This window comes from Anoplophora glabripennis, unplaced genomic scaffold (genome assembly GCF_000390285.2).
Source record: "Anoplophora glabripennis isolate ALB-LARVAE unplaced genomic scaffold, Agla_2.0 scaffold1205, whole genome shotgun sequence".
In the NCBI taxonomy this organism is placed as follows: Eukaryota; Metazoa; Arthropoda; class Insecta; order Coleoptera; family Cerambycidae; genus Anoplophora; species Anoplophora glabripennis.
Genome location: NW_019417279.1, coordinates 86197 through 99685, shown reverse-complemented (window position 1 = coordinate 99685; position 13489 = coordinate 86197). Strand labels below are relative to the sequence as shown.

The 13489-nt window shown below is 31.7% G+C and overlaps 1 protein-coding gene across 1 annotated transcript in view; it reads right to left on the bottom strand.

The window, feature by feature from the left end:
* Positions 1-1667: 1667 nt before the first annotated feature.
* LOC108916101 (equilibrative nucleoside transporter 4) overlaps positions 1668-13489 on the bottom strand; it is a 17206-nt gene continuing 5384 nt past the window's right edge. The window contains exons 2-8 of the mRNA XM_018722301.1: positions 10436-10590; positions 10247-10375; positions 7134-7208; positions 5908-6134; positions 4882-5074; positions 3881-4309; positions 1668-1927 (exon numbers count right to left, since the gene is read on the bottom strand). Of these exons, the coding sequence (XP_018577817.1) occupies positions 1668-1927; positions 3881-4309; positions 4882-5074; positions 5908-6134; positions 7134-7208; positions 10247-10375; positions 10436-10590 (1468 nt within the window). The remainder of the gene's footprint in view (positions 1928-3880; positions 4310-4881; positions 5075-5907; positions 6135-7133; positions 7209-10246; positions 10376-10435; positions 10591-13489) is intronic.

Here is a 13489-nt window from a genome sequence, read left to right as displayed (position 1 = left end):
GGGATCGAGTATAGCTAGCTGATTGGTTGAATTAAATGTAGGTGCACTGCAATCGAAATTCTGTGAACGAAGCTTAAGCCCTTACTAGCTCCATCTCTCTCGCACACGTCTGAGCGATTGCTGTTTATATAGGCAAAATGACAGTTGGGCGAGTCCAGTAGTTTATAAGGTCTATGATGTATCGATGTTGTACTAATACAATTACAAGGCCTTCTTGACGCTGTTACATAGCTACCTACTTTTTCGGACATTAGAAAAGAACGTGATTTTTCTGGAAAACAGTTGGAGATAAGTATGGACAACTTATATCAGTCGAAAGGGCATTTAATTTTGCATTCACACGTGACAATTAATATGGGCCATTCCATTTGAAAAAACAAAATTTTCGTACTCGTAAGATTATTAAAAATGTAGGTCTCAGTATTTCCGAGTCTGAATAACGTACACGTTTTGCTCACAGATAAAAATATAGTGTAATTTATGCCAAAATAAACTGTGAAATCTGCAGGTTTCTAAATCTTACGGTTTAGACGCTATCTAGCCTCACTTAGAGAGCTGAAATCGTGATTTTTTTCAAAATTTCTGATTATTTTGAATATAGTTTTAAACACCATGTACATTTAATAAACTCTAGTTTATTTTATTATAAACTAAAGTTATATAACGCCCATGCGAAATGAAACACCCTATAAAGCTAAAAATACTTTTTTACATAGCCCACATGATTTTTTACCACAACTTTTATGAAAACTATTTTTTTTATAAATTATACAGTTACAGAGTTACAGAAGAATCCCTCTTAGGTGAAACACCTTGTATATGATATCAGTAACATATAACAATTAGTAGGTATACAAACAAGAAAATTATCTACCTTTCCAATATAGATGTAAACATGTATTAATGGTTTTTATATTTTTCAATTGTACAATATTTAAATTTGCAAATAGAACATATATACATATCGTTTTAAGTACTTACCCTTGTTCAAACAAACAACAGACACTATAAATTTGCCATGGACAATGGAGATAACAACGGCAGTAGGTACGATAAAACAGATGACAGAATGCAATAGCCAATTACGCATTTCGCGAGAGATACGCATGTGCGTGTATTTTATATGAACCTTTTTCGTTAAAAGAGCAGATATATTTTTGTTGTTCATTATAAACACTACTTAGACATGTTCCCGATAGGCTTTTATGAGGACAATTTCCATAAAAGTGAAGATGTTTACAGAGAAACACACCAAACTGGAAGTTTTGCTAATATTGAGAGAGAAACTGAAACAACTACTACAACTACTGAAACTAGTGAATTACATCCCCAATATCTAGTTAATAGCTAAAATCATTGTTCCGGAGAGTCATTAGATATGTGTTTCCCATAATATCATTAGTTAAAAAGATTATTCCACCTAGTGTGACACTAATCATGCATTCACAGCATCTATAGATTAGTAGATCACTTCGTAGCAATAGGTATGTCATGTACAAAGCAATGCTTATAAGTAGGCACTGAGTAGCAATAACATTTAAGACATGACATACGCTACCGTTAATTTTTTTTTTTTTATTCTCTGAAATAACACTACCAATAATTCGTTTCATTTTTTAATATACAATGAAAGACTAACATAGACGATATATGTTAACAAAAACCATTTATTTATTTATATCAGTTGTATTTAGTTCCACAACTGTTGACATAATATATGATGATAATATATTTATCAAATTTGTAGACGGAGCATTGTTTAATATATCAGCTGTTGCATTTGATGTAATATCTATTTTGGACTGAAGGGGATTAGTCGAAGGTGCACATGGATGTTCTTGTACTGGACTTAGGATATTTTCTAGAGAATATGCCACCAAAGATCCAGCTGCTAACCCAAACATGTACAGCAAAGTCATCATATTACCTATAAAATTCAGAAGAAATTAATACATTATTTTTTATATTAATGTGTTTGTTTTAATACTTTTTTATATTTTTGAAGAATTTTGATAGTTGATATTACAAAAAATGTGTTTGCTTCGGCTTTTCTGCAATTAAAAAAGAAAATAGAAATGAATGAAAGAACATTAAAAAACCCACCATGTATTTTATTGCAGATATGTTTTAAATAACTAACCATTTTACAGTATCGCAAGAACTAAAATAGAACCAAAAATATCTTATTCGAAAGTTTTTCCGTCAATGACTAAACGATTTTCTAGGCGTATGCCACGTCGTCGATTTGGATTTCACGTTTCTAGATACATATCGCTCTTGTTCTCAAACAGAAAATAAAAATCCTCTGCAAGGTTTGTTGTATGAATTAGTTAATGACATTCCAGGGCATGGTCTCACACCGCTGATCTGTGAAGTTCCGGTCATTTTTACGTACGAATTGCTTTCAAATTGCAGTTTTAAGCCATCGTCTCGGTTGAAATCATTGTTGTTTCTGGATTTCTATTATTTCCCTATCGGACTACTATTTTCCTTGTGACACTTTTGTTTCTCTGCTTGTGCAATGTATACACCAGGTCCTTGGAGTACGGTACCGAGATACCGTTTTGTTTCAGTTCCACTTTGAAGATGGTGTCTAGATGTTATTCATTAATATGGTTCAGAAATTTGTATATCCATGAAATCTGATGACAATCATTGAATCAACACTTGTCTGGGAGTTAATAACTTCAGGGTTTTCTTCCCGAACATTCCAACGAAGATGTTGGCAAAAACAGTATAAAGGTGAACTCTCATATAAATCGTTAGTAGCTATCTTTATTTCTTTTTCATAAAACTGACTACAAATGAAGAAGCCGGTGAATCTGATACTCAGTTTACGAAATTCTCATCTTTTGTCTTCTACAATGAGTTTTCGAAGAAGTTCTTCCAAAGCTTCTTCAATTTTTTCTGTTTAAACCATACTCACTAGGATATAATCTGGATATTTACTCCAACAGTCAGACAACGCTAAAGGCAATCAGTTCTTGCCAGATCAATGTAGTGGAGCTGTTTGGATGTTTTGGTAAACTAGGAATAAGAACGACGTAGCTTTAGTTTGGATACCAAGGATATCGTAGCAATAAGAAGGCAGATGAGTTAGCCGGAATAGGCTATTATGCTAATTCTATAGCCCAACAGGTACCTCAATCTTCTTGTGACATTACTCTTTGCGTTAATAAGACATTCTAGCAGAAATTGTTGAAAGATAAGACCAAAAATTGTGACACGAAACCCCTACACAAAAGCAAGCCAAGAAGTTTTTATAGGGCCCATCGAAGGAGTTAGTGGCAGACCTAATAATAATAAGGATGTTGATAGGACTGCTAACAAGACATTGCAGACTCAGGAAACATCTGAATAACGTTGGATCATAAAAAGATAGCCTATGTATGTTCTGTCAGGAGTATGGGCCTAAGAAAACTAAGGCTTGATGAATATCTCTAACTTCCATGGAGATCTAAGACCTATGGTTGATCGCAGTGCAAAAGGTTGATTTAGCCACTCCATATAACTATAATTTATAATATCTCAAAACTAGTTAAATTCCCTTTATCTTGTTTATAAATTTTGAGCATTTTGGACATGGTGTTCTGCAGTAAGCAATAAGTTTTGGTGTTATTCAGCCACTTAAAATGTCATTATATAGTTCCTTGGGAATGTTAGGTTAGAATTGGTTCGCCCTAATGTTACATAATAATAATAATAGTAAATATTTTACGAATATATTACGAAGAGAGTAATCTAGACTTTTGAAGAAGAAAGTGAATGTCTTTCAAAACGCCTAAAGTCTAAACCGATAACACGCATAAATTACAAAACTGAAATAAAGGGATTAAAGATAGATAGTTAAAGATAGATGTTAATAAAACTGAATACTCACCAGTGAGTTCCCTATGTCTATCTTCCACTTTAGTAGGCGCTTGAATCATAGGAACGCTCCCTAGGACACCATTAGTTAATCCCAAAAATATAGAAAATGTGAAAGCCGTAATTTCGGCCGAGAATATAGGATTGGCCCTTGGAGCTACACACATAATCATTAATGGTATCATAATCAGTCTTGCAACAGAGCAACGAACGAGTCGAGCTCCTGTCCAATAACGCGCTGAAGACGCCAGCATCTTCCCGAGCAAGTCTGCACCGTTGAAGAGAGCCATCATTAGGATCGGCATCCAAGATCCCAGGTGGCAACTAATCACTTCCGAGGCTATGCCAGGGTAGAGACACAATGTCGCGAAATAGACTAAACATATCGATATCATGTAAGGGTATATGGCTTTTGTGACTTCCCACCTAGCTTGGATGCCCCCTGAAAAATATAGACAGAAAGAGAATTTCTACTATATTAGGTTAATAGTCAATGTTATGACTACATAGAGCTATGCTAGATATGTTTGCTATGGTGGTTATGCACATTAAAAATGTTGTGTAGACCTTTATAATAGCTTATCATTATTGTAATTTGCTGCATGTCCATTGAACGTCCAAACGATCTAACGTCTTGATAGTCATAAGCAGACGTAAAATGGGCATCCAAAGGATAACGATTTCTGGATATGATTAAGTAACAAAAGTGGATATAAAATGGATGTCCAATTGAGGTTGAGTCTGGGTATGTACACATTCATTATACATTCAGTCTAAAATTTTTAAAATGCCTAAATAAATAAATTTCACTTTCTGTGTTCTAGAGTGCACATCAGCAATCTATGTGAGCACTCATCTCCTCTTCCAAAACTAACACCATACAAAACAGATAATTTAATTCCTCACTAGGTCTAAAAATTAGTTGTTTTAGAAGATATTTAAATACAGATACTGCGGTGTCGAAAATAAAAAGGAAAACGTTGAAATTAGTCCATAGTGATATTAACTACTTACTTTTGATAGAGCTGAGGCCTACTCCATTGTTACTGACACTCTGCCTACCCCTGATAACTACGTCTTCCACTTTATACGTCGGCACGGGAGCGGAAGGCTCATACGCTGGATTGGCAAAACTCAGAGCATTTCCTGTAGGAGGAGGGCTGTTTTGAATTTTCAGGACCCCATATTGGGAATCGTTGGTTTCGATCTAAAATTTATATAAAGCAAGCGAGTTACTTAAAATAAAAATAAAAATTTTCATGATTTGCAAGTTTTTGTGGAGCTTTTGTTGTGCAAGTGTCAATCGTATCATTCTTTGCTGCTGGACTTTCCTGAATTTCTATTGCCTTCCTGTCATTCCCATCGAGTCTGTTAGATGTCGTGTATCTGCCTGGTTCTCCATTGTCAATTTTTAAGTGATCCTGCCAGATGCTTCTCCAAACAACTTTTCTTTCTGTAGGCAAGGATGTACAGACAAGATCTCTTAAGAAAATACTCAATTAAGGACGTTTATATAATCTCAGGAGAGTTAGAAGTAGCTTTTCCTAAGTCGTGCTTCTTAAAGAAACATAAGTATCACTTAAAAAATAACAATGGAGATATATCAATAGTGGCAGAACACAGAGTAGATATAGACACCGAGTAGGTTCACCAAAATAATATTATAGTTCTAGAAAGAAGATTTGGACTAAAAATCTACAGAGAAGCAGTAGAAATTAGAAAAATTACGATAATTTCAACCAAAAAGGAGTTAAAACTTGAGACGAATTTGGAGCCTCAAATATAAGACCGATTAGAGAACTTCTTCTGAAAAGAAGAAGATCGATATGTCTCTCGAGACTCTAAACTGATGAAGTGGTTACTAGGCTTGTTCAAAAATTAGATTTATTTGTCAGTTCTGTAGTTAATTTTGAAAACTGCAGTGTATATGAAATTTCGTCAATGTTTCCATTATAGACGTCGAAATGAACATTTAAATACCAAAAATACCAATGGACATACTGTATTTCGTTAGTGTATAAAAGAATTACAGATACTTACTAAACCAGCATCTTCCGTAGGCTCTAAGGTAATTCTAGTTTTGGCTCTTTCACACAATGCAATGTAAAATTGTATAAAATCGGTTCTTCTTATAAGATGATACGTTGCAAAGCAAGTCGTTACTGATGAAACTGATACAGTGAAGAAATATATAGTACTTCCCCTCAGTTCCTTAATAAAGAATCTTGTAAGGACTCTTACCATAGAAGTAAATACTCCAGAGGTACCTAAAATGTATTACTTATAAAACAGATGACATGATTTTTTTATCAGTTAAAGTACAATTATAAAAAGTGTACCATCCAATCTGAAGGAATAAATAGCTTGTACAGTATTCTAAAGCAAAATGCCAAATTCTTGGAATTACTTAATTCGGAAATGTATACTGGCCGTTGTTTCCGTCGCTCCACAGCCACAATGCTGGCAAATTATGGTGTTGACCTGATAGAAGTCAAGCGTATAAGGGGATGAAAATCATCTTCAGTGACCTAAGCTTATATAGAAATCTCAGTAGCGAGAAAGGTAGAATATTGAAGAAAATACTCAGTGACGCTTGCTATTCTATTCTTGCATTCTACGTATGTTTATTACATGAAAAAACTTCTGCCTCAAGAATATAGAATTCATAGAAGTTCTGAACCAAGCATACGATTTTTTAAGTGAAACACTCGATATAGGTATCTATTATTAAGACTGATTTGCTGATCATCATGAATGTTAGAAACTTGGTATGCAGGTTCTCGATCAATTGTCAATAGCTGAGTAATTTATAGGATGGTTGCCACACCATCGGATTAGATCTCATGACATTTTGAGAGGTACATTGCTCTCCTCTACAGAAGAAATATTAAAAGTTTCTCAGTTTCTTCTGAAGGAAAGACGACGACGTGGAAACTAACCCGGAAATTGTTCTACTATTAGAAGATTATGTTGTATCGTTTTCGACAATTTTAACAATAGATTTTGAATAAAATATTTGTCGAAAACATACAAAAAGGATTATATAATCATCCCTTCACAAATACATTGTATTGTTGACGTTCAAATAAAGTCCTTTAACTTTAAGAAGAACTAAGACAATAATGCGTCATTTCTGTTAGATCTGTACGAAATTAAATATAGATAAATATGAAGTAAAGGTAGATGCGAACATGTTTTACTTAACATATATCAGAAAACTTATTAAGAACAAACCAAAACAAACAGCTAGAAAATGAATAACTTACTTTCTCCCACCATAACCGCCTGTGTATATTTTGGAGGAAGCATACTTGTATAACCATAGAAACTTGATTGTTGTACTGAAAAATAAAGTGGTTTCAATAATGTAAATATTCCACTAGTAACTGAATCTTAAAATTTCTCTGGACACCAGATAAGATATATTCGAGATTTTTGTATGTGTTTGAATATTGCAGTGCGTCATTTTTTTAACTTATTCAATTAAAAAATTCAGTCTGACTCGTTGAAGCTTCATCATCAAAAAACTGTTAATATAATAATTGTTTAATTATTTCTTTTTATTATACAAGGTGTTAACGTAATTTTCTCATGGCACAATTTGATGAACTTATTTTGCAGTATAGAAAACGGCTTATGCTATTAAAATCTAACAAGAGTACCTTTTTTATGCAAAATATGATAAATTTTTATATTTTCGGTTCAGGAAGTAGAAAAAATTGCGTACAAAAAAAAATGCAAAATTTGTCCCATAATCCCGCATTTTCTTCAAGGGGCTGTATCTCCCTTAGGTGCCGCCACTGACAAAAACTCTACTAAGGTTTTCATCATATTTCGACCTGTTTTACATACTCTCCAATTTTGAATACTTATTTCGTTAACACCTTGTATATGCAAACCACAAAAACACATTTAGGCTATGGCAATACTAAAATTTAATAATTCTTCAGAGGTTTAGTTATTTTTCATTAAGTAGAAATTTCAAAATACAAAAATGTTGCTGAAGAGTTATTAATTATTGATATACTAGTTTTCCGAAAATTTGAGAAACAACGCCACCTTTGTAATTTTTTCAATGTAAGTCCAATTTGACAGAAAAAAAAATAGAGCACGTGTTTTGTCCAAAAATATTAACTTGATGTCTAAATTTCTTGTTAAATCTAAAGAGACACGGCCAGGTAAGATAACTAAAAATCATATGAGTGTATTATTTTGCACAATTGACCATATTTATAAAAATCCTGAGGTCTTTTGGTCTTATGTCCAAAAGAAATTGAGGCCCTTCTAGAATCCCTGGGAGAGTTTTATATAACGACAAAAAAAGATATAAAAATTCTGATTCTCTATTTTAATATCTGGGACAGATTCGCTAAAGGATATCTTACTAGAGGAGATAGTGGGGTATTCTGTTGCCATAGATTCGTCAATATGAATAATTTTTTAAACTCCACTGATATTATTAGCTTGTTTTCTTTACTGAATCGATCATTACGTAAAACTGTTGTTTTCTTTTTCATACCTTGCACTTTACAGGCAGTAAATCTGTAGCTTCCTTTACTATCACTGATATCTCTCCTTCAAAATCTCTCGAATTCACTTAACAAAGCATACACTTCTACTTTGTGATCCACTTTTCTATCAAAATTAAGCGCAAGATACAGTAATAGGCATAAATAATGTGGCGACTTTAATAGGCGAGCGGTTCACCCTTAAAAAGATGCTTCTAAATGAAGGTAACCGACTAAATTTTTAAAATAAAAACCTACAGCATGAAACTTTTTTTATTTTATAAAGTGTATTTTTCTGATAATTTACATATTTTTTTTTATATTTTTCGGCGTGGTCAGTCAATTGCTATAAACAAAAAAATTGTAAAAAAAATTACTCGCCGAATGGCTTTGAAAACAGTTTTTCATTGTAAAATGGACCAAAATAAACACTTTTTGTTCTTTGACAGAAATTCGAAAAATGCTTTGCTTCCGAGATATTTACAATTGAATGTGAAAAAAGTGACGAAATCGACAAACTTTCGGAATTTTTTTTCTCAAAAACTACTGAACAGAGTTTAATTCTAAAAAAAGTGTAATAATCGGCAGATCTTTTACTTGAAGATATATTTTTTTGGTATAGGTCAATTATTTTATTGAAGGTCAAAAGCGAATAAAAAAACAGTCTACAAATAGTGAAATTGTAACTCTAGATCCATTGACACATGGATGGAAAATTGAAAATGGTTGTCTGGATTTTAATTATTTCGAAGGAAAAACTGCGTTAGATATGCTTCAAAAATATTTTTGTTCATGTAGTGGAAAATGTTCTACGAAAAATTGTAACTGTTTGTCATCGAACCTGGAATCTGTGCGTGCTCAGCTGAATGTTCCATCCGAAATTGATGATGAAACGTTTATTTCAACTCAAGAACTTGTCGAAAATAACGAAAAACTTATTATTTAAAAATTAAATAAAAAATAAATTAATAGGTATACTTTTATTGCTCTTAATATTTTTGTAAAATAAAAATAAAATAATTATCCTATACAATAAAATATCCAATAAATTTTTTATTTTTCGAGACCGCTAGGTCAATTATTATTATTATTAGGTTAATTTTACGATTTAAAAAGCTTATTTAGTTTAGTTTTGGTATAACTTTCAAGTCAATTTTAGCCATTTATAAAACCAAAAATCGAATATTTAAATTTTACTAATTACTTGCAAAAACCTTACTCCGGCTACAAAACCAAACAAAATGATCTCTTGAACATTTGTATTGTTAACATATATCGATTAAAAAAATCATAATAATGTTTATTGTAAATATAATCTAATCCAAGATATTGTAAAATGTGTTATCATAATTTTCTTTAAAATACTTTTTTACTCGCTTTAGACCTTTACTTTTTTGTTTATAATAATTGACTGACCACGCCGAAAAATATAAAAAAATATGTAAATTATCAGAAAAATACACTTTATAAAATAAAAAAGTTTCATGCTGTAGGTTTTTGTTTTAAAAATTTTGTCGGTTCATGCCTTTTTTTTAGTCGTAAACCGCTCGCCTATAACCACGGCGTATTGTTTATGTCACCGTAGCAACGAAAAGAATCTAAGCAGTAAAGATTGGACAAGTTAGGATGATTTTATTCATTCAGTCATCAAAAGGCTACAGTGGCGTAACATTTTTAAAGGGTAAGAAATTGTTAAAAATCCAACAAATATTTTTATAAGACTGCACATTTGTAGTTAAAATATTGTACATGATACTTGTGGCAACTGGGTTTTTATCACATTCTGTTGATTATTCTTCAGTCTCGTACGGTAAAAACCTAGTTGCCGCTATGTAATATACAATTAATATAGAGAAAAATAAACCACGTACCTGTGCACCCAACGGCAACTACAGCTACTGCAGCTAAATTCACAGTGTAGGAAGTAGCAGATCCAAAAGCCTCCCACCAAACCTCACAGAGAACAACGAACATTAATGTGAGGAAGGATATTATGTATCCTGAAAATGGCGCAGATACTGATTTGATACTTTACTTAAAATATAAAAGCGTGTACATACCAAAATTAATTCTGGAATTTAGCGAAAATGTTTCAACTAATAAATTATTTCCAAGCACGGTCGCCAGGGCCACAGCGATGTAAACTAGGGACATGTCGAATACCACTGGCGTGCCGGGATATCGCACCTTGAAGTAATCCATGGCCATTATAAAGCTAAAAGTTGAGAACAAAATGTGATAGAGATTAAGTAAGTGCGGTACTAATTAGCAATGGTTTAATTTTAAAGAGAAATTTCATTCGCTTATTTGTAAATAACATTCTACATATGGAAACATGAAGGAAAGCTCATATTGACAAATTCTAGGTCTAAAGTGGGCTGTAGGTGATTGGTTGCTAATGTGGAAGCCTAAGCTTATTGCACACACATTCAGTTGCAATATATGTATAGATATAAACGTGATTATAAATGCAATGTAATATAATAAGTTAAATAAATGATACATGTAAAACAAAAATATTAACTGTTAAAATTAAAATTACTTATGGGTCAAATTTAGATAATGATCAAATCAAGATATTAAGCGCGGATATCACATTGTTCGTTAATGAGTTTCACAAATAAACGAATCGGCAAGAAATACTGTTTTGTTCGTCTGTGAAAATGTTCCTTCTTTAATCATGTCACGGACGAAGATTTCATTGCGGTAGTAGATTTTATCATGGTGAAAACTGTATGTCATTATGAGATAACTACTTATCCTCCCATCCTCCAGAGACTGCAGATACAAAGCGTGTGAGATTTGTTTCGGAAAAAAAGATGCTGAAACCTAACAGAGAATTTAATATCGCACCTTCTGTCTTGCTCTAGAATAGTGGACTATATAGTTACAGCAAACTCAAGATGCGGACGAATATATGTATTATAAATCTTAAGAAAAGTAGATAACAGTGGTAAGGTTTTAGAAAGATCTGGTTACATTTTCTTACAATTTTTGATACATGGGCACTTCACGGCTATGACTCTGTGAATGTAACGTCAACATGTTGACCATTCCAAGCCATCATACTGTGACCATACTGTAACTGCCACCATACTGTTCCAAGCATCAACGGTTAATGAGATCAAGGTCATTTTGTAAAGTCAAAGAAGGTGATAAAAAGAGCTTCAAGTCATCGGCATAGGAAAGCAATCCAGATACATACACTAGAAGTAAGACGACAGTGAACCCTGGGGTACACCACTTGAAACATTTTGTTTCATTGTAAATTGACTGTTACTAAGATAAGATTCTATCCATAGATAACAGGTTATTGAGCTTTCTTTATATCCCTGGAGCTTTTTTGATATGGATATGACTTTCGACACACAAGTTACTGCCAATAAAAGTTTTTTTTTTATTAACTCACTGATTAAATTGCACTTAAATAGAGTAGGCTAATGATGGTACTCGGTAGATTTGTAGTTGATAATACTTTAGTAACAAATTTTTTGATTTGTTTAACAATTTGATCGGTTTTCATATGCCACAAGGTTACAGGCGTACAAACAGAAATTCTGAATACCCTGTATAGTGTGTTCCACATTAGAAATGCATCAACTTTGACATTCCGTTTATTAAAAGAATTAGAAAATTAGGAAATAGCTATAGAATTTTAGTACCATTTGTATAAGTGCTTATCTTCATCATTGATTAATTTATTTTACAATTTATCTGCCTACGAAGAAAGTATCCACAAAATTAATTTGTAGTTGGGTCATTAAAAATAAAATAAAAATAAACCAGCCATTTATTAAACGGTATTAAAATTATGAATTAATTATAAATAAATTACGTACATATACTTTTATTGAAAATATTCCAGCAAACTCCTTATTATATTTTCCACTATCCTCAAACCTTCCACCTATAACTTTTTAATTTTTTATAATTTCTCAATGTTTTTCAGTTTCATATTTAATTTGATTTTAGTATTCCAAAGAATGTTTAATTTCAGTAAATAAATCAGCGAATAGATGTATATTTTAATTCATCTTCTAAGTAAATTCTGAGACATAGTCGCAAAATAACCCTTGATTGATTGATTTCTTTAGCGCAATGGTTTGTTTTATTAATTAAAAAAAAATCACATGTCAAAATACCCAATAAATAAAAAAAAATTATGCCACTATAACTTCAGACAATAAATAATATGAAGTGTTCGCAAGTTAGGTTGTGTTTCTATCTCCCTTTTGATGTTTGTCTTTTAAGATACCTACCTATTTTTAATATGATTACAATAAAACTCTAAAAAAGCTTCACAAATGTAGTTTATCCTGTCTATGTTGTGAGAATGTACTATTTTCAAGATAAATGATAAAATATACCAACTATGATATGTATATAGGCGAGCTGTTCACCCCTAAAAAAAAGGGCATGAACCGACTAAATTTTTAAAACAAAAACCTACAGCATGAAACTTTTTATTTTATAGTGTATTTTTCTGATAATTTACATATTTTTTTATATTTTTCGGCGTGGTCAATTGTTATAAACAAAAAAGTTGTAAAAAAAAATTACTCGCCGAATGGCTTTGAAAACAGTTTTTTATTATAAAATGGACCAAAATAAACACTTTTTGTTCTTTAACAGATTTTAATTCTAAAAAAGCATAATAATCGGCAGATTTTCTACTTTAAGATATATTTTTTTGGTATGGGTCAATCATGTTATTGAAGGTCTAAAGCGAGTAAAAAAATGTCTTAAAGAAAATTATAATAACACCAAATTTAAATTTTCTTTTTTACAATATTTTGGATTAGATTATATTTACAATAAACATTATTATGATTTTTTTTATCGATATATGTTTATAATATAAATGTTCAAAAGATTATTTTGTTTGGTTTTGTAGCCGGAGTAAGGTTTTTGCAAGTAATTAGTAAAATTTAAATATTCGATTTTTGGTTTTATAAATGGCTAAAATTGACTTGAAAGTTATACCAAAACTAAACTAAATAAGCTTTTTAAATCGTAAAATTAACCTAATAATAATAATTGACCTAGCGGTCTCGAAAAATAAAAAAGTTATTGGATAATTTATTGTATAGGATAATTATTTTATTTTTATTTTA